At 41.2% G+C, this 21,179-nt stretch overlaps 1 protein-coding gene across 7 annotated transcripts in view; it reads left to right on the forward strand.

The window, feature by feature from the left end:
• Window positions 1-21,179, forward strand: part of pde4ca (phosphodiesterase 4C, cAMP-specific a) — a 52,440-nt gene that overhangs the window by 5,022 nt on the left and 26,239 nt on the right. For 2 of the 7 annotated variants that reach the window (XM_042219975.1, XM_042219977.1), the window contains exon 1: window positions 4,648-5,549. The exons of 2 other annotated variants lie outside the window; for them this stretch is intronic. In XM_042219975.1, the coding sequence (XP_042075909.1) occupies window positions 5,287-5,549 (263 nt within the window). In that variant the 5' untranslated portion in view covers window positions 4,648-5,286. Of the gene's footprint in view, window positions 1-4,647; window positions 10,451-19,682; window positions 20,718-21,179 lie in introns of those variants that run through there. 3 more of the 7 variants (XM_005920641.2, XM_005920639.3, XM_005920640.3) reach the window with 3 other exon arrangements.

The raw sequence follows: 21,179 nt of genomic DNA on the forward strand, positions 1-21,179 counted from the left end.
TTCCCATCTCTTTTCAGCTTTTTTGTGCTCTCTTCTATCCTGATGAATATAATCATTGATCCAAAGAGGAGGGATTACTCTGGACTTTTCAGAGGCTCTATTATCAGGATCTGATGTACACAGACTACTGAAAGTTAAGTGAGTCCCTGATATTTGAAGACAGCTGCAATGTTGAGATGGAGATATAAGAGAACAGAGCTGGGAACGTTGCTGCCAAGTTCTCATTGGGTGAATCCCATAGGCATTCAACCTATTGATTTCCTGTTTCTTGAGAGCAGGCGCAGGTTCGTATCCTACCCGTGGCGGTTGTCGCATGTCTTCCCTGCTCTCGCTCCCTCTGCTTTCTTGACACTTTTTAGTGTACCCTTTCAAATAAAGCCATCTTCATCACACAGTTCAGCTTCTTCACCTCTTTTCAGCAAATTGTTCCGCTTCTTCAGCTGTTTTCGGAAGACGATTTCCACTATATGGCATTTACTCGGCATTTTCGCAGGAAATGCAACTTTTGTGAGACAGTATAGCTCACTAGAAATCTAGAAGGGAACACAAACATGTTCAGTGTTGTTGAAAAGTAGCCAACAAAATTGGAAAATGTATTATTGTAATGGCAACGAGGACAGCAGGTTATTGGGGTCGGATGTGGCTCAGGAGGTGAAATGATTCATTCATTAATCCCTGGCTTCTTCCGTTGGCATGTCAATTTGTCCTTTTCATGCCGAACCACAAAAAACTCTCCACTTAATGCAGTGTATCCATCTCTCTCTCTTTCTCTGTGTACATGTGTGCGTGTGTTTGTGTGATAGGAATAGCGATGTATGTACTGAGTAGAAAAAGTACTTTATGATGTTTGCATGTGGATCGATGAGTGGCCTATCATGCGAAACACTTTCAGTGGTCAATAAGAGCACTACATAAATGCATTCTGTGGGTCATCTCCGGTAACGGTTCTCAGTATTACAGTCACATTTGGATACAATTGATTGCAGCACGAGACTTTGCAAGCTGGAAAAGATACTCATTGTTTTCTGGTAAATTGAAGTCTTTTGACACATATTATGCAACTATAAAAGGTCATAAGTTTTTGTTTTTTTTACTTTATAGCATGCTCTGCTGCAACAACACACACTGTGTTTCATGTGCTTGTGTAACTGTCAACTGATCAAACATGACCTTTTCATGTAGGAGGTCAGGTCAGCTTATAGTCAGTCCATCAAAGGTGCTCTAGAACTTCACTGTGAACTTCTCACCACTTCTTGACTCACTCTCCTGCAGACCCTACCACTGCTCTGCAATCCCCACCCAGCGGGTAGAGCCTGGGGAAGTTGCACACAGTTGCTGCACACTCTTCTGCCAAAGACACTCTTTCAAAAGAGAATCTTAATGTCAAGATTTATACTTCCTGGTTAAGTAGCTTTAACTGCTTTTTCACTGACAGATATTTTATTCACAATTGAACAATATGGCAAATATATAAATTGAGAAGCTGTACTGCTGTTAACAACAATATTAGCTCATTTTGGAATTTCATTCCAACAGCGCATCTAAAAACATGGGAACGAGGGCAACAATCGGGTGGAGAAACATTTTACAGCTAATGAGGTTAACTGGCAGCAGGTCAGTGACATGATTGGGTTTAAAAAGTGCATCCTAGAGAGGCAGAGGTTCACCAAGCTGCAAAAAACTGTGTCTACAAATTGTGGAACAGCTGCAGAATCATGATCGTCAGTGTAAAATGGCAAAGACTTTGAATATCTCATCATCTGCAGTACATAATGTCCTCAAAAGATTCAGAAAATTGTTGAGAAATCTCTTTGTGCAGGGGAAAAGACTGGAAATCAATATTGGATGGCTATGATCTTTCGGCCCTCGGGCAGCACTGCATTAAAAACAGGAACGATTCTGTCATGGAACTGTGAGCACAGTTCACTGTGCCATCCGCAAATGCAGGTTAAAGCTCTATCATGAAGAGAAGAAGCCGTAATTGGACACGATCCACGAACGCTGCTGTGTTCTCTGAGCCGACGCTCGTTTAAAATGGACTGAAACAAAGTGAAAAACTGTTCTGTTCTCTGTACATCTATTACATCTGCATGACATTGTATTTGCTGAACTAACCTGTCTTTAGTCCAGACCTTTCACCAACTGAAAACATTTACAGCATAAATAAGTGAAAACTTCAACAAAGAAGAGCCAGGACTGATGAGCAGCTAGAATCATATATCAGACAAGAATGAGACAACAAAAGACCAGCAGCTGGTCTCCTCAGTTCCCAGATGTTTAAAAGAAGATGGAAATGGTGCACAGTGGTAAACATCGCCCTGTCCCAACTGTTTTTAAACATGTCGCTGCCATCAAATTCAAACATTTGATGCGCTTTCTGTGTTCTGTTAATACCTGTTTATGATGTTTGCAAATCATTTCGTTCTCCTTTTATTTACATTTTACGCAGCATCCCGCCTTTTTCAGCATTGGGTTTGGAAAAACACTATCCTGCCAGCCTCTTTATGCACGTACGGGGCCCTAAAATGCAGAAAAAAACCTTCAGATGCACTATAAACATCACATCTAGATTTATACTAACGGATTACTGCTATAACGCAGCACATAAAAAATAGGTGCAAGTACTGTGATGTTTCACTTTTATTTACTTCATAAATGTTTATATGACAGCAGGTATAAAGTAGCACGGCTACAAACATGACAGCAGGGATATCGAAGGACTAGAAAGCCTTTCATTATGTTCCCTTTCTATGAAGAGAGCCATGTGCTCTCCTGTTTACCAGTTGGTAGTGCAGTTTTGATGGGATGCCAGAGAAAGTGTTTATAGAGAAGTCTCAGGATGCTTTATAGCTGACAATGCTGCAAATCTTAGGATAACCTTTTCCTTTCCTACATCATATACATCAAATTTGCATTAAATGACTCCAGAACGGACCTCAGCAGCTTGGGAGGGATGCGGCTTTTTATGAAACATCTGAGGAAGAATGTTCTCAAAAGACAAACCATTTCCTACCCGGAATAAAGCAGATGGTTTACAAACAAAGTGGATCTGGTGTGAGCCTTTTCTCCAAGTGTGTCATACTCGATGTCTGAAAGTGTCTGGTGCACGCTTCCTGCTGGCAGCTGAGGCCTGAAAACCTGGAATTACAACATCACTCTGAAAGAGAAGGTTGTAAGCATGCTCTGTCCACAGCAGATGGGATCTCCAGATGGATGTTTGGAGACAGTGAGTCAGCGTAATGTTTTCTATGAGCCCTGTTTTTTCTGGGGGTTTTTTGTTCTTACTGTCTTTGGCATGCTTCATTGCGGGATAAACTTTCGGGTGAATCTCGTATCGAGAAACAAGCAGAAAGCCTTTTTCCAAACTAACAGTCATCCCATTCCAGACACTACTCAGTCTCAGTTATCATAGAAGCAGTCACATGAGAGGCTGCGAGTCTGAGCCACTCTTGAAAAGTTGTAAGCAAACTTTATGCTGACAGAAGCATCCAGCTGATGGTGTTGTCTCGATGTCTGATTCTGTAAAAAGGGGAATATCTCGAAACACACGAATGGCCTCAGTGTGAGGAACTCCACTCCAGATGTGCCTCAGGAATACTTAAATCTGAATCTGATTGGGCACTGGGTAGCTCTTAAGCCTCTGTGGCTCTGAGAGTTGATGACAACGATAATTTGACTTTATTCATCTATTCATTTTGCTCTCATGATTGCACATCTCCAAGTGATATAGTATTATTTCCATATTCCTCACAGTCCTCTTGGCTCCGGCTGGCTGTGCTGTAGCTCCGTCCACTTGCAGAAACGCCAGAAATGTTTTGTTTCCGTGCTCGCTGATATCGTCGCTCTGAAAAAAACGAAACCTTAAGATGCCAGACAAATCGTGTTTGTGCTTTAGTCTGCTGCTGCTTGCCTGGTTCCAGTGACTGCTTAAAAAAACATGTTTCTTTGGATGTTAAATGTTAACTAAGTTTGGCTGGCGTGTGCTGAACATGCAAGGTGTGCCTGAAGGTCGGGTTAATGAGCGAAGTGAGAGTGAACCGAGACAAAATGACAGTAAAACACATTCTGAGATGAGCTGCAAAAGATTATTTGTCTCATTTCTAGATATAAGGATGGATAAGCAGAAATGACAGCACCAAATTTAATGCAGTGCAGTGCTAATGAGTGTATGCACACACACCCAAAAGCTCTCAAGCAAACAATTCTTATTTCCTGCTTTCCCTAAACAGCTGTTGGTCATAGGTTCAGTCCTGTGTCAGATGTTCCAGCTCCCTAGGTTATTTTAGTTACTCTAGACAGCGCCGGTGTTTAGTTATGAGTCCTTAATCACAGGAGGACCTTTTCTCACTCTCCGGCAATAAACAGAGAGATTGGGTGAGGGAGAAGATGTTGTTGCCTCTGGTCACAGATAGAGAGTGCCATCGTGACAGCACCCATGCTCTCTATAGCTTTTATCTACCTCTGCTTTTTATAGTCAGAGGCACTTCATGTGATTCTTCCTGGTGCGCTCAGAGCATGTGAAAGGCAAAGAAGCTGTCTCTGAGGAAATAGGCAACTTCACAACAGATAGCACCTCAGGGAGTGCAGGGGGAGAGGGAGGGAGGGGGGGGGGAAGCCTGAGTATGCAAACTTGGGAGTGAGAGTAAGTAAGGTGAGCTCGAAGGCCAAGCCAGGCGACGGCTTAATGTTTATACACAGGCGGAATTTGGAAAGGAAGTAATTATGAAGCACAGTTTGAAGTTGATGAACAATATGTTCCTTAGGATTGCAAGGGAGAGAAGAGGGGGGAAGTAGAGGGATGGAAAGAGGGATAGAGGAGCAGAAGGAGGTAATCTGTCATGCTTCCACTCCCTGTAAATCAGACGTCCATATTTAGTTGGAAAGAGGGAAGGCCTCACAGTAATGTAAACAAAGCCTGGGGGAGGGAAGAAGGCAGGGAGAGTTTATCATCAACACTAATGTTTGAACGGCTAGCACGGCAGTCAGCATGGTCTTTAGGAAGAGACAACAGACAACGGAGCTGATAGAGCACAACTGAAGGTAGAGAGGTAGCTTTTGATTTTCTGAGCAGTCTTGTCTAGTCCATTTTAGATTTTGAAAACAGGTTTTTATTCTTGAGATCTCTGAGAGAATTTCGGAGCAATGATGAGCAGGACCAGATCCTCACCCATTTCATATGTCATGTCACACAAAAGTGTTTAAACAAACCTGACGACAACATTTTTCAAAGGGAGAGCGAGCAAAGAGGGAGCGATCGCTTGACCACTGACCATCTATCTATTCATCATGAACGACCTGTGCTCCGAGAGCTCAGAGGAAGAACAATCTGAAGTCGATGAGACCCCCCGGGAACAAAAGCTGTCCCGGCTTCCCGTGATTCAGCTCATGTCCAGGACCGTAGGGGGTTCCACGGGAGGATCTCCAAAGGTTTCACCCAAGGATTCGCCGCGCGGGTCTCCTCGAAATTCCCCGCTGCTCTTCAGGAAGCTGCTGATGAACCGCAGCATCAACCTCCAGAGGCGCCGCTTCACCCTGGCCCACACCCCCAGGTAGAGTTTATGACTGCAGCCAAGATGATATAGATGACAGCTGTTGCACTTTGCATTATTCTCACTCAAAATAATGTAAAAAAAAAGGTTATTTTTCTGCAGATTTTGAAGATGTGTTAATGTTATGCAAGTTCTGCTCCAAATCCACCAACTAGGATTCTTATCATTCAAAAGCCATCTATTCTTATCGAATGTTCACATTTAGCACATCATTTAGACATGGATGATGCATATGGAGGGGGGTGGGGGGCTATGTAAGGGTTGTTTGGTGCTCTTTGCTGTTCCTTTTGGTATTTGGTAAAGAACAGCAGCCTTATGGCCATTTTTACTCCACTTGGTTGGAGATGTTGATGCGTTCAAGTGTATTTTTGTCCAAGTGTTTCACACCACAAAAATGGTTGCCCTGAAGCTTATCTTATTAAAGTAAGACTGACCACAAGATGTTCTTATATTCATGCCTTTCAGTCATGCCTGCTCTCCTCTGCCAGGATAAAACTAGCCTTTTTTTGGTAAGATCTAATCCAAATTTTGTTCTCATAATGTGCTAAAGTTTCATTTCCATAAATAGACCTGCCCTTATTTACTGACTGCACATAGGTGTGTGGTTCCTGCTTGTGTTTAGCTTTTTCTTCTTTCTATGAAATCTGCTAATTATAGAATTCATTCACAGCAAAGCTGCTGATGAGCATTGAGTTTATAATAAGAAACGCTTTTCCAAACCCGCTGTCAGCTTTAGTGCTGAATTACCAGGAGTGTTTTTCCTAAGCTTTGTTCACCTTTTGCTTTCCATCATGTCAGTAAACACAGCTCAGCGACATCCTTGTTGTCACAGGATCAGCAGTTTGTTGTTCCACTTGTTAAGGACACGCTTCAATCTTTCAGCAACGTCTTCTTGTTTAACAGCCGCACTTTTTAATCGCTGCACTCGCTGCGAAAGCACACCTCAAACAACTGGATATTTCCTGCCGAGTTTCAAACACCTTAAATTTATTCTTCCGTTGCAGCGGTCATAAATCTCTTTGGAAACAACGCAGCAGTCTCTCTATCAGGCAGCGCTGCTCTGGTACCTGTTGATAGCTTTAGTTTTATGATCCGTTATTGAATCACGTCAGGCTCATGATTTTATTCTTTTCAGTGCAATTTAAACATTTACCTAGTCCCCCAATTAGATTGCATTTGACCATAACTTCTCGAGATAGGGAGAATAAACAGGACTCAGACGGGACTGTGTATTTCTCTTCCCTCACACCTGTTGGTGTCCTCAAAAGAAGAGCCTGTTGTGGAAAATTGTAAAGCACTTTAAAAAGCAAATGTCTCCAGTGTGTACTCTGAGCATATAAACACTCAGATGTAGGCACCATGCAAATCGGCGCTGTTGCACGGTGTCTCCTGCTTGTTGCACTGATGTCAGGCACATCCACCTCAGTGAAATCAGATTAAAAGCTCGAGAGAAACTCTAGCTGGTGCTGTAAATTCCTGCCTTACTTTTATTGGCAGGAGCATTCCTACGAGAGCTGGGTGCCCCGTAGGAAATCTAAACATGCAGCATTTAAACGGTGGTGTATTTGACATTGGTGGATATGTTTCTATTTCAGAGTTTATTGTAAACTGTTTAATTGAGCTCGGGGTGTCTGTTAAAAATCTAAATATTAGAGCAAAAGAAGTCAAGTGGACTTCAAGGCTCAGTCTTGATTGTCAGATATCTGGAGGGCAGCGCAGATACTCAACATGTCAGGCTTTGTTTTACACAGCTCTGAGGCCAGGCCATTGAGGAAGTTTCCGCCTGCAGTGTCACAGCTCAAATAAATGGATGGACATGAGTTATTGCAGGATGACTGGCAAGCAGGAAGAATTAAACAAACTGGGGGTCCGGCGGAAAATTAATGTCGCAGGCCGCTCAAATATAGAACGTGCGCGCAAATTTATTTTCACTTTGTGTCTAAGTTGATGAAGTCTCTTTTTCCCCTCCAGAGACACCGAGTCAAAAGGATTTTTTTTCCATGAAAAACTTTTAAACATTCAATAAACTTTTTTTTCAAGCCAGCTCTGTGATGACAGGTTTTTTTTTTTCCATTCAGTGTTTCAGTCACGTTATCTTAATGGAAATAAAAACTGTCCAGAAAACACGCAACTTGTTGCTTTATTTATTGGATGTATTCATTTCTCGAGCAGGAGTTTTTAAAATAAATAAAGCAGCGTTATCACTTGCAACTAAAGTGGTTTCAGTTTGCAGATCGTCGACTGTATTTCTTTTTAGAGAAGTGGCTGTGTAGACAGGTGACAAATTAAAGGGGAAAAAACCAACAAACTAAATCCTAGCAAGGTGTTGTGCCACCATGATCTGCAAGAGCACTGTTCAAGTCTCTGGAACTGATCCCTCCTTCGGTGCTTTGTTTTGATGATAATACTGGAAAGCTTTGAACTTTCCCACAGGTGCTAAACTGCACAGATCCGGTGTGAAGGGAAAAGGATGTGATTGTTTTCATGCTCAATAAACCGTTCAGGGATCCCTCAAGCCCTGCAGATGAGAGCACTTTCATCATGGAAGAGATTACTCCTCTCAGAATACACATTTTCATTTGTCCCCCATTTATAGGTGATGATCCTGACTTATTTCTTTCAATTTGAGCCACTGAAGTAATAATCCTGGGTCACTACTTCCATTAAAACATGGGTACATTGTTTATTTAAACCTTGAGCTTCTGCATATCGGTCATCTGCTCAACCCAGTGAGCTGCGCTCGCAGCCTCGACAGAGGTGTATGTTAAAATAGCAGAAGAAAAACGTGTGGCGACGCTGAGGATCCTCAATATGCATTTCCCCTTCTCTTCCACTAGAGGACATTAAGTTGTGAGATGCGGGCAGAGAGCCTCTCCGGAGGATGCATTTGTGTTTCTCTGATGGATCTGAGTCGGGGAAAGAGACATTTCCTTTGCTGGAGTTCGACTCTGTGGGGACTCAAATATTTTTAGGGGGGAAATGAGATGAAAAATGTTTTTCTAGCCTGATGCTGTTGAGAAATGTTGTTACTGGATCAGAGAAATTTTCTTTTCTTTCTTTCCTTTCAGTCTTGGACTGATAAGTATTAAGAGTAATGGATGGATTACAAACAGTCTTAAGTTTATCGATGTTCCAGCAGAAGGTTTAGCAGCCTGTAGTTGTTTAAGTTTTGCATTTTGATTGTTTCTTTGTTTCTGAGAATTCTTCACTTCCAAGTCGCTTCTTAATTAATTAGTTATTGGAGTAATGACCCCAAAACTGTTTTCCTTCTCATTAGGAAATATTTCCTCTTTTACTAGAAAACTTCTCTGAAATATTTCCACAATTACATGTTTCACTGTACCTCCCCCAAAATAAATAAATAAAATGAAATAAATAAAAAAAGATGGACTTATATTTATGATTTTAAAATTATAAAAGCTCAATATTGGAAAAGGAAACCCATTTTTTAGTTGTTGTTTTTTTTTCACAAAAAGAAAAATGATGCACTCTTAAAATTCTTCTTTTTCACTTTAAAACATAAAAAAATACATTTTTAACACAAAGTAATATTAGTCTCCTTTCTCAGGCAGTGACCATCATTGTCCACACCCTCTCTCTTTGTGCAAGTTGCTCTCACTCACTCTCTCCCTCTTTACCACACAGCACCCTACCCACCTCTCTCTCTCTCTCCCTTCCTCTCTCCCTCTCTCTCCCTCTCTCAGTGGAGACAGTGTTGTTGTTTGTTGTTTTAAGCCCCGGTTTGGTCCCACCACTCTCAGGAGAGAAGAGAAGAGAGAGCAGAAGTCTGTTATGGCCCGCTGACTGGGACTACATGGGACAGCCCACTCCAGGGAGCATCTGATGGGATTATAACACTCTTTCCAGCTTTTTTCTTTCTTCCTCCTGCTCAGAATAACTCTACTCATTCTGTTGGTAGTCCACTTTCACAGAGGCAAAACTGTGTTGAGGTTGTCGGACCTGACTTTTAAAGATAAAGAATACCTGGAGGTTGTTGGTGAGGAATTCGGCTTTGACAGTTAGAAGCTCACTTGGACGAATTCAAGCTTGGTGTTTCCTATTTAGGAGTATGAAAGAGAGAGAGAGAAAAATACAAGAGAAGCGTTTATCTTGGCACATCTGTGGTGAGCCGAAAGGAGAACCAGTGAGGAATTAGTCCCAGATGAGCACTGACAGCTGACACCATCCTCAGTTTCATTAGATTTGTTTCGGCCCCATACTTTCACATACAGTGAGGCGATATGCTAACTCGCTGTGCAATAGGTCTTTAACAGCCAAGACTCTTTGCCTTTTTAGGCTGTTCACGTGCACACACTCTGAGTTGAACCTTTCTGATTTTCCTTCCAAACAAATGGACATATCCGTACAGCTGGGACCCAAACCAGAACAGCCAGTCAGTTTTTTCTTTCTTATGCACTTTGGTTCATGGATTTTGCACTGAGGTGGAAGTGAATCATTTCTAACAATTAGGTTTTATGTGATAAACGCAGACTCAACAGGCCTGGCTTATTGTTGCTCTCACTCCCATTCTTGCTCCTGTCAGGTGCAGCTGATGAGTTTTGCTGTTTTGCATGTTGCAGTTGTTTTGCATTCGTCCTTCTTGGATCTGTTTTTCCTGCTCCGTCCCGTCAAGGGAACCTGCCTCCCGATGCCATAACTTGTGACGGCAGTCGACATAAAGGAATTTGTGCAGACTCTCTTTCTGATTCCGGACAGTATGGGGGCTTTGCTCGAACGGCAGAAGTTATTTTTCTTTATTGACGCAGAAGCTGGTGCTTTGACGATTCTCTAAACTCAGGCAAACTTTTTTTTGAACCCGCCAATAAAATGATGAATAAGGATTCTCGCTTTTCAAGGAAGATGCACAGCAACTTCTCCACCCGCAGGCACTCATGCATTGGGTATGTATCCAGTTGTGCGTCAGGGGTACTGTGATTGCGATGATCTTTAGTGATGGGCAGTGTAGGCAACACGAGTTTGCAGACATTCAGGAAATATTGGAAGCTGGCTTGTTTCTGTTTCTGGCTGTATATAAATATAAAACACAAGCTGATGGGTAACAATTAGACACCTCGTCTCTGTCATCGCATCATATCGATTTGATCATCTGCTCGTTCTTTGTTGTGTATTTTTTCCAGTAGTTGCTATAGTTCATGCTTTAAGGTAAAATGTATTTGACTCAGTGCATGCAATGCTGAATCTGCACCTGTGTGCTGTTTAAAACTCTGGATTAACTTAAATCCAGTCTAATGCCCGTTAAAACTAACGCAAGTGGCTGTGTGTGTGCCAGAGCCAGGGGCTGTTGCTGTTGGGGTGCAAGCCTTGGGTGGCATGCTGGATCAATGTCTATGTTCTCTGACGTCTCTCTTTGTCGTGGGACTCAAGCCAAGCTGTGCTGTCTGCGTTAGGCACGGTATCATCATCATGTGGTGCAGGACTTTTATGTTTTATAAGAGCAATGTCCATACAAGTGGCAGATGTGGGAGACAACATCTGTGTTTTTATGTAGTCCTTTAAATAATCTGTCAAATCTTACAGTACAATCGTGATAACTTACTGGGGAGACTGATGACGCGAACACCTGGCGTAATTGGAGATGTGCGTAATCAGGAAAAATGTCAGATCTACTAAATCTGTGAAAAAGACCACGGAGGACACTTTGTTTCAATTTACAGACATAAAAAAACAAAAGAAAACAAAACAGAGATTTTAAATCGTTAAAATAAGAACTTTGATGCACACCGTGGGGAACCTGGGGACCTAAATGACTCCAGATGTAGTGGGGAGGGTTAATCTTCTTACTAAAAACACCCATTTTGGAGCTGTTGTGGATTCTTTTTTCTTTTTTTTTTACAGTGCAGTATGCATTGCAGCAAACTTTTCTGAACTCTGGGCATAAGGCATGTGCCTCACGAGTGTCATCCGAACTCCTCCAGCTGTGAGCCTGTTTGGATCATATGAGGAGATCAAAGCAGGAGATTTAAGACCACAGCCAGAAATACAGAAGCACAGAAGGGAACAGAACAAGCCTCTATTCTCTTATTACCTGATTTGTACATTGAACTTTCTGATTGAAAAAAAAAAAAAGAAACCCTGAAAGCATTTAGGAAGTTTCTCTTTTTAAGCACAAGTAAAGACGGCGACAAGTTTATTTATTGTGCGATAATGAGAAGAAGCCATTGCGACAGGAGTAATAGTTCTGAAATTAATTTAGATAGATATCTTTAGGAAAAATAATATCTCTGCCCTCTTGCCCCACACACACACACACACACACACACGCACACACAAACACAGACAAAGGAGTCTGTGTTATCCAAATGTGACCATCACAATAATGACACTCTCATCGTCTTTTGTACTGACAGTACCAGGACACTATTCATCTTCCCCCCCTTCCACTTCACTCCTTATAACTTTCTCCACAACACACAACACATTTTTATGGCTTCTCTGGTCGTGTGTTGCATAAAAAAAACAAACCTCATCATGTCGCTGCATTAAGCGAACATAGCCGGAGACGAGAGCTCTCAGACGGTATCATGAGAAGATAGTTTGAGGAGACGCCATTAATGTGAAGCAGGGAGTGATGGGGAGAGACATGGTGAGGTGAAAGTAAGAGATACAGCAGCAATGGCTGATCGAGTGGAAAAAGAAATAATCTAAAGAAATGGGGGGAAAGAAAAGAGGGTGGTGAAGGAGCGATAGGGTGCTTGGGTGGAGATAGGGCGGCTTTTAGCACACAGATAACGAGTGCAGTAGTAGACTAAGAGAGACAGCAGGCTCCCAGGCTGAAAACACAATATAACGATACTCTGTAGACATGCTTAGAAATGTTGGAAAGAATAAAAAGGAAAACAAAAGTGCCATGTAAGGTCACTCAACCAAAGGTTAACAGTGTCAATGTCAGAGGTCCCAATATAGCTGCTCGTCCCCCCTCCACAACAAACACACGCCCAGATTAGTCAATAGGGCCTGTGTGAAGCTGCTCTGTGCGTCACTGCTGTACTCCATATTTTCAGCATGACTGATTTCCCCAATCGCCTCCAGAGCCTCATCGATTCCCGAGCAGCGGCCTGGGACAGCACTAACGCTGCCGAAACTCAGCACCAGCTGCTCTACTGTATTCAGAGTGCGAGAGGACGTAACAGGCCTTTCTTTTATCCAAACTTCAGAGAGGATCATTCGGCAAACAAAAAAAACCCAATAAATAAATAAATATATAAAACAACTTACATGATTGTTTTCCAAGAGAAAGTTTAGATAATTACTGATGAATATTGGCATTTCTTAAAAAAAACCACAAACTTTTTTTCCCAACACAATCTGTGTGTCGACAATACCAGGCCGAATGGTTTGCTACCACTAGAGGGGGAAACCGACTAAGTTATACCGAGACGTGCTGCAGAACGAGCGAGAGTTCAGTGAACGACTGGGAGCTGTGCGCATTTGATGGATTATAACTGTGTTTATAGGCTTTTTTTTAGTTCCACTAAACGGACTCCATGTTGTGATTGTGTAGTGATGCTGTATTCGCTACATTAGATTACGCATTGCTCTGTGTGACAAGCTTTTTGTCTTTCAAATTCACAATTTTACTAATTTGACTACTTTTATTTCTGAATCTCTAGACGAGTCGTTACACATCGAGGGCCATCGCTTTTATTCTTATTCAGTTTGAAGGTTTTAAGAGTCTAAAACACTGCCAGACAAAAAAAAAAACAAAAACTGATCCTCACACTTCACTTTTTACTAAATGGCTGCTTTCCAAACAAAGTTCAACTCTAACAGTGTTACAGGATGATCGGCTGCGAAATACCAAAGCTGAGATTGTTTTTAGTTTCTAAAAAAAAGTACATTTATTGTTCAGTGAGGTATTAATTTACTGTATGTATAACTAGTTTTTTCACAAACCTTACTGCAACAATTGTACCCACTACAAACATGGACGTATTTATTGAATATACGAGGGTCACATAGTCGGCCAGAGCGATGACACTATCCTTTCTGTCTGTTCAAAGAAGTTTAGCTATACATTTAACCCTTGAAATGTGATGTTATTATTATTAAGAAAAAGAAGTGCATTTCCAACAATATGTTTCAGTCTTTCCACGTCACATATAAATGCTGCTGTAGGAAATGAAAGAAATGTGTCAGCACGACTGTTTGGACTTAAACTGTAGGAAATACATATGTAACTGTAGGTAATAGATATGTAACTGTAGGAAATACATATGTAACTGTAGGAAATAGATATGTAACTGTAGGAAATACATATGTAACTGTAGGTAATAGATATGTAACTGTAGGAAATACATATGTAACTGTAGGAAATAGATATGTAACTGTAGGAAATACATATGTAACTGTAGGAAATAGATATGTAACTGTAGGAAATACATATGTAACTGTAGGAAATAGATATGTAAAGTTACAGGAGAGAGTTCTGGTAACTCATTGGTTGACTGACTTGTAATTAGAAAACTAAGAAAAGGTCTGTATCAGCAGAAAATGCTATAAAACGTGTGAAAATACAGTAAAAGTCCACATGTTTAAGCCCTTATTTACATTTCCTAAAGCCATGGAGTGTGCCAGATTTGAGTCTTTAATGGGCCAGTTTTAATCCCCAGGGCTTAAGTTTGCCATCCCTCTCTTAGGGCGTATGCAAAGTCCCTTTTTTCTTATTTATTTATTTGTTTTTTGGCAGAAATAAGATTATTTTTTTCATACATTTTCCTATGTTTTTTATTCCATAATCACATCCTTGGTAAAGCAGTATTCACCTGAGTGTGCACACAAGCCCATGTGCTTATTAATGTGAGTTTTGTGTGTATGCATTTGTGGGTTTTTCATATGTGTGCGTGTCTTTGTTTGCGCAAGTTTGTCATCCACCCAATCCTCAAATAAAATGAGCCTCAAAAGCAAGCCGTCGTACTAGCAGATGGCAGCCTAATGAATCATGAGGTGACACACTAGCCTTTACTACAGTACACGGTGTAGCATGACGTTGACATCACAGAGACGCCGAAAGTTAAATATAGGCCACAAGCAACAGCCAAAGCCTGACACCTGGTGCTGCTTCTTTGTTACATGCTCAATATTTTTGATGACATTTAGCCTGTGAAGAAATAAGTTGAACTGCCTGTTTTTTGGGAGGGGTTTTGTGTTTTTTGTGAGGAGGGGGTGGTGTCAGTTTTGCAGTTCAGGTAGCTGTGAAGATGCGTAATTGATACGTATTCAGCAGCATGTAATTCCTTTAAAGGAAGCAGTTAGTTTTGTGAATATTCCTTCCTGGTGATCCTGTTACATGCCGTGTGTGTATGTTTGTGTGCAGCTGCTTTAATAACACTGCTAAACTTTGCTGTGCCAATCTCAGTCAACACATTTAATTTACGACAAAAAAAAAAGTGTTTCCACTTTCCATTTCCACTTGATTTGACATGAAGTCTGGGTGTGAAGGTGTGTTCACACCCAGATGTTCTGCACCGGCAAATTTAGGAGGACAGCATGTGACGTCTAACATCTGTGTGATGTGATCAGTGCAGTTTACTTACAGAGCATTTCCTTGCTTCTACAGCGCAAGATATAGAAGAACAAACTGTTTGCAACCATCGTGGCATCTGTTTTAATTTTGTTGGAATGAGATCATGATAAGCATTGAGCAATGAGAGGGTATTGCTTAATTGCTTTTAACTCTTTTTTTGGGAACAGTGTGGCTTCCACACATACCCACATTTTCAATTTGAAGGTCATTTTTCACTTGATTGAAGCTTCTATTGCCTATTTGGACTAGATGTTGTGCAGGTGTGTAGATCTGTCATCTCTGGATGACAAAGGCAAATAAAATGTACATTTTTTGGAGAACTGTGTCCTACATATTCTGCAATTTAAATATGTCCTTTTTTGCATTTTTTAAAATAAATATTTTGGGGTTTTTTGCATTCATTTAAACATCTGGTTAGTTTTAGCTACTTTTACAAATCAGAGACGGTGTGTTCGCTGACAGTCGGCTACTTTGACACACAGTACTCCTCGATGACTTCAAAACAGCTCGTTATTCAAGAATGATAACCATTCGTTCATGCGTCCAACACATGATGTCACGAGGCTTGCTTTGCAAATAGTGGACTATTAAATCTACCACTGAAAGTTCAGCCAGAATCTACCATTTTGTGAGTTCCAAATGTGACCTTGTAACATCGATTCGGCCTTGGCATCCAAGCGCTTCAGAGCTCGACTCTCTTAGGTGGGGAAGTGAAGACACTGAGCAGAACCAAACATTTAATGTCTGTCTTTCTTCAGACATCAAGTCTCTTCCACCACCAGTGACGCAGATTCATGAAACACTCTGAAATCCTCTGGTAAGCTGCCAACCAGCAAGTGTGTGTGTGTGTGTGTCTGTGTGTTCATGTCCACTCTAGATTACAAAGAACAATGCTCTTGCACCGCGTTGTATAAGCACTTTCAATTCTTCTAACTGCACATGAAAACAATTTTCCTGTCATGAAAACGTGTCAGAAAGTGCAGAGCCTGTAAAGTTTAATTCATGGCACAGTCTCATCCCGCTTGCATCAGGACACTGTTCATCCCACAGGGGATCGAGTCTTCCCTTTCATAAGCCTGGCTTGGACGCTAGTACAATATTTGTAGTGTATAAATTCACAAAGGATATTTGTGAATACAAGCAGGAAACTAGACTTAGATTTGGTGACTCCTTCATCAAATAATGATGGATCTGATTCTAATACTCTTCCACAGTCGTTCCTGCTCACGGCTAAATTTGAATTCACCGTAGTCGGTGTGATTGGATTTATAAGCTGTGACCGTTCCTAGTTCAGTCTCGCCGCAGCTGTAATGCAAAGCAGTATTGTATGTCTGTTCAGATTGTGGTTACGATTGGTCCTTTTTGTGTGCACCTCTTCAGATTTCCTTAAATGGAAGTTTTTCTTGACTACCGCAGACACAGAACCTTTGTATTATAGTAAAGGGTCATATCAAATACTTTGACTGAGCAAACACTGCAGTTGTAATTTGTCTGTGCTGTGTGTGCGTCTCAACCAATGGAAATTTAAAGTTGTAATATAAAACCAAGGCGTATGAAAAAAAAAAAAATGAAACGACCTTTTTGCATTTAGGGTAATAAGATTTTCATATGTATGTAGCAGAGCAGTGGTCCTGTGATGTGTTTTAAACCCTCTGGCCTCTGAAAGGAGCCTGGTTCATATTAAAGGAAACCATTGAGTCTATATTGTGATACTTTTATTTCCTTGCATTTTCTTTTCCATTCTCACCTATTGTCTCCGTGCTAACGGTTGTGAATTCCATGATGATGAAGTGATGCTATTGATTGATTTGCCAATTTAATTGAAGCATATCATAGCGCAGAATGAAGCACAACGCCATTTATGGGCATGTGTTTTGTGTAGCTTGACAGTAAGTCGTCATTCCTCGGGTCATTCTATGTCCGTTGGGCTTTTCGCTCGTCCTATGAGTTTTTTTGCTCACGATTCTTGCGTTTTAAACAACAAAGTTATAGGCACACAAACACATTTCTGATTTCTAGCTAGCAGCAGGTGGTTTTGCAAAGATTCAAGTAGCTTGAAGATGTTATCAGCAATGTCTGTTATCACACTTTTTAATAGCTCCTGTTGGCTTGTTTTAAATTTAAATATTGACAACAACAAAAAAAGATTGACATAATTTCATTAACATGAATTCATCCTAATCTTAAAATAGCTTCTTTTGGTCATTTAGCTTACGTGCTTTCATTGAACGTAACAATGCAGTGCTGTCTCGTGCAACACCGACCGTGGTTATTCAACTTTAAAATTTCATAAACAGAATGAGCAAGTGACCAATAGTGTAAACTAACCTCTTCTAAGGCTGGGGGCTACACAGTGGGGAAATGTTACACAGGTGCGTATGCAACAAGCATATACATGGTGTGCAGCATTGTGAAAAGGGATTTTCTGAATGTCTTGACACAATGCCACAACCTTGCAGGAGTGGATAGCCCAGAAAATTCAGCCCAACGTCAGATTGTGTAATCCTCAGAGAACCTTAAAAAATGACAACTTCAGCCTACATTTCAGGCTCTTCACTTAGCATGTTACATGTTAAAGTTCATGACAGCATGATTAGAAAAACACAGACCAAGTGTGCCTTGTTTGGAAAGGCTACCAGGAGAAACTACAAGACTTCTGGAACAATGTCCTTTGGACAGATTAAGCCATAATGCACAATGTAGTGTTTGGCAAAAACTAAACACAGCATATCAGCACAACCATACCAACTGTCAGGCACGCTGGTGGAGGGGTGATGATTTGGGCTCATTTTGCAGACCTGGGCACTTTACAATCACTGAGGCAACCATGAATTCCTCGATATAAGTATTCTAGACTCAAATGTGATGCCATCTCTCTGTGAGCTCAAGCTTAGCTGAATTGGGTTCCACAACAGGACAATAATCCAGGGCACAAGTGGTAAATCTACAACAGAATGATTTAAAGAGAAAAGAGTTGAGATGGACCTCAACTGGATTAAAATGCTGTGGTGGGATCTTAAGTGAGTTGTGCAAACCTCCTTGAACTGAAACAGCAAAGAAAAGTGGGTCAAATTGTTGGTGTGGAGGAATTTGATGAAGTCATATAGAAAGCAGTTACCTCAAATTATTGCAGATAAATGTGATGCTGAATCATGGGGTGTACAAAGTTTTTAAGAGGAGTGCATAGATTCCTGTGAAGACTTCATTTTTCACATGAGTGCTGCAAACAGTACAGTTTAATAGTATTACTACTACAAGCATATAGTTAATGATGAGCTCCTTGGTTTACAAATAACATGGATATGCTAAGAACTGCAGTTTGTGTCAGAGCAGATTAGAGGCTGATCGATTTATCAGCGGAACGACGTTATCAGCAAATATTCTCTATTTGTTTATCTATTTTTTATTTATTATGGCTCATAAATGCAAATGTAATGATTTATGGTATGACGATAACATCTTACGAGTGTTCATATTCTATAGTTTGTCCACCAGAGGGCACTCTGCAAAATTCCGTGTTGGCACCAACCTGCTGATCCAAGCAGAGTCGGCAGAACATAAATGAGTAAATGAAAAAGTACACAAAACAACTCTGCTTTTGTTTTTTTATGTCTGAAAAAACAGAAAATATCAGCGGAGATATTGAAATATCAGATATTTAAATCACCAAATATCTGTATTGGTCCTAAATATCTTGTATCTGTTAGGCAGAGCAGATACATATGTTGTCCATGAATTGCTTCTACTTCTTTGCTTGCATTTTTAGTCAGTTTAAAAAATATATACTTATTAAAAAACACCACAGTTCATATCTTTAGACTGCAATGTCCTATAGTCCAGCTTTAGCACCTGGTCAGTGGATACTATTACAATTAAAACTGATATTCAGTACCAAATGCTCTCTAAATTGTAACAAGGAATTAATCAAACTATTAAAAATTTTACAAAGCTGTTTGTCCTCAGTGAAAAACAACCACATTTAATCTGTCTCTGTCTGTAAAATAGCTGCCTCGTGTCTCATTTTGCTGATTTCTTGTTAAATATTCTTCTATGAAAGATTTCGTTTGGAGACAGAAAGTTAACCTAAGCTAAGGTTTCATATTTACTTTTCACATTTATGCTCTTCAAATACACAATCTGTTTAGGTCATGGGTGACCTTGCGTGTGCCTAAGCCTGTGCATGAGTACATATTGTGTGTGTGCTTGTGTGTGTGTTCTTCGTTCTCAGCAGTCCGTGTCCCAAGAGCTACTTATTGTAATACCGTATCACACTCATCCTGCCATCAATCTCTTTACCTAACACATACATGGCCTCCCCAACACACACACACACACTGTGCCCAACGAGAGAGTGCGATCCTGCAGTGGTATTAAGATTGTGTAAGAGAGAGAGCAGGAAGGGGTTAAAATGTCTATAACATTTAGGGAAGGCAGGGACTGTGCTGGCTCTTCTCCCGCCCCTTTTCTCAGCTCTGACCTCACTCTGAAACTTGCTCCCCTTTAAGTCTAATGCATACACACACACACACACACACTCAGACACACAAACACCACACACACACACACACACACAAGACACTTGTTACACACACACACACACACACACACACACACACACACACACACACACACACACACCTAGAGACACTTGTTGAGTCACATGCCTGCATACACACTTGTTCAGCAGTGCACACGCTCACCAACACACACATTTACACAACCAGCTTGTACAGCTCTGTGCACATTCTGTGGCACGTCTGAACAAAAAGTACACACACACACGCACACGCAGATGACAGGACTACTGTGACAGACTGGAGCAGGAGAGCAAGTTTGTCCAGGGAAAGGAAATAAGTCTGTTTGTTCGGTGATTAAAGGTGTAGCAGCCAAAGGGGGTAGGAGGAAGCACAGGGAGAGAAACAGAAGACGAGTGTGTGAGAGAGAGAGCAGACAGACAGAAAGGGAGAGGGGGAAGAGGGCAACAGTGTTGCGTTACATTTAGACCCAGAGCAAAGACAAGATGTACATGGGGGACCGATTAATGGAGCTCTGCTGAGAGTGATGAAAAGCTTTTTCTACAGCCTGCAAGGCAGACAGACGTGCAGCTGGGAGAGTGCAGCCTGGAGGAATTCAGGTGATCAGGACAGATTACACTCAAAAATTTATACGTATCATCCCAGAGAAAGCAAATCTTCACCAGAATACAGGAGCGACAGCTTCGCCCGGGGCGGCAGATTCCATCGTGCCATTCATCCTGGCACTCCTCTGGAGCCGCTGGTCATAGTGCTGGTGTCCACTCCTGCCAGAGGTAATGCCACCTCCCGGGAAGCCGTGGAGAGCTGGACAGCCTGATCGAGCGAGACAGACGAGGAAGCGGGACGGACTTTACAGAGATGAGAGCGGCCACAAGCTGAGGAGAACCAAGAGAGGGAGACAAGCGGAGTCGCCAAGAAGAGGAGGGTGAGGACGAGTTACAGAGAGTAGGCTAAAGAAAAGATGAGTGTGCCAACGAACTGTGGGTTCTTTTACTCTGTGGAACGGAGTATCACAGTGCGGAGTGGGAACATATGGGGATCACCGTGTGCTGTCAACAGGCCTATTGACATCATGCAGAAACGCAGGCGGTAATTAAGAGCTATGTTATTTACTCTCGGTGCTTTTGTCTTCCTTTTTTTTCATGTCTTCTTTCATCTCCTAAACACACAGACATACACAGCAAACGTGTCATTATGCAGATGTGCATGAAGTTGTGGAGCATGGGTCTACTGGTAAAACTGGCTTTTATTGAAACCAAAGTTTATTTCCAAGTACCTAAAACACTGCATCGCTCGTAGGGTATCACTGTCTATTTTTTTCTTTTAGATCCTTATAGTTCAAACAGGAACATACAGGAGTGACTCTAATGGGATTAAAAAACAAACCTCTTTTTTTGTACTGTATATCTGAATATGGAAGTGTTTAGACTTCAAACTATTTTTATCAGCTGCAATATTCACAAAAACATTTTTTCTTTATCAGTTGTTTTGGTCCAAATCAGCATTTCCTTAAATATATATATTGTTTTAATCACATTTCCTCTTCAGCCA

Source organism: Haplochromis burtoni, unplaced genomic scaffold (genome assembly GCF_018398535.1).
Source record: "Haplochromis burtoni strain Fernald_Lab_line unplaced genomic scaffold, NCSU_Asbu1 Contig_41, whole genome shotgun sequence".
Taxonomy (NCBI): domain Eukaryota; kingdom Metazoa; phylum Chordata; class Actinopteri; order Cichliformes; family Cichlidae; genus Haplochromis; species Haplochromis burtoni.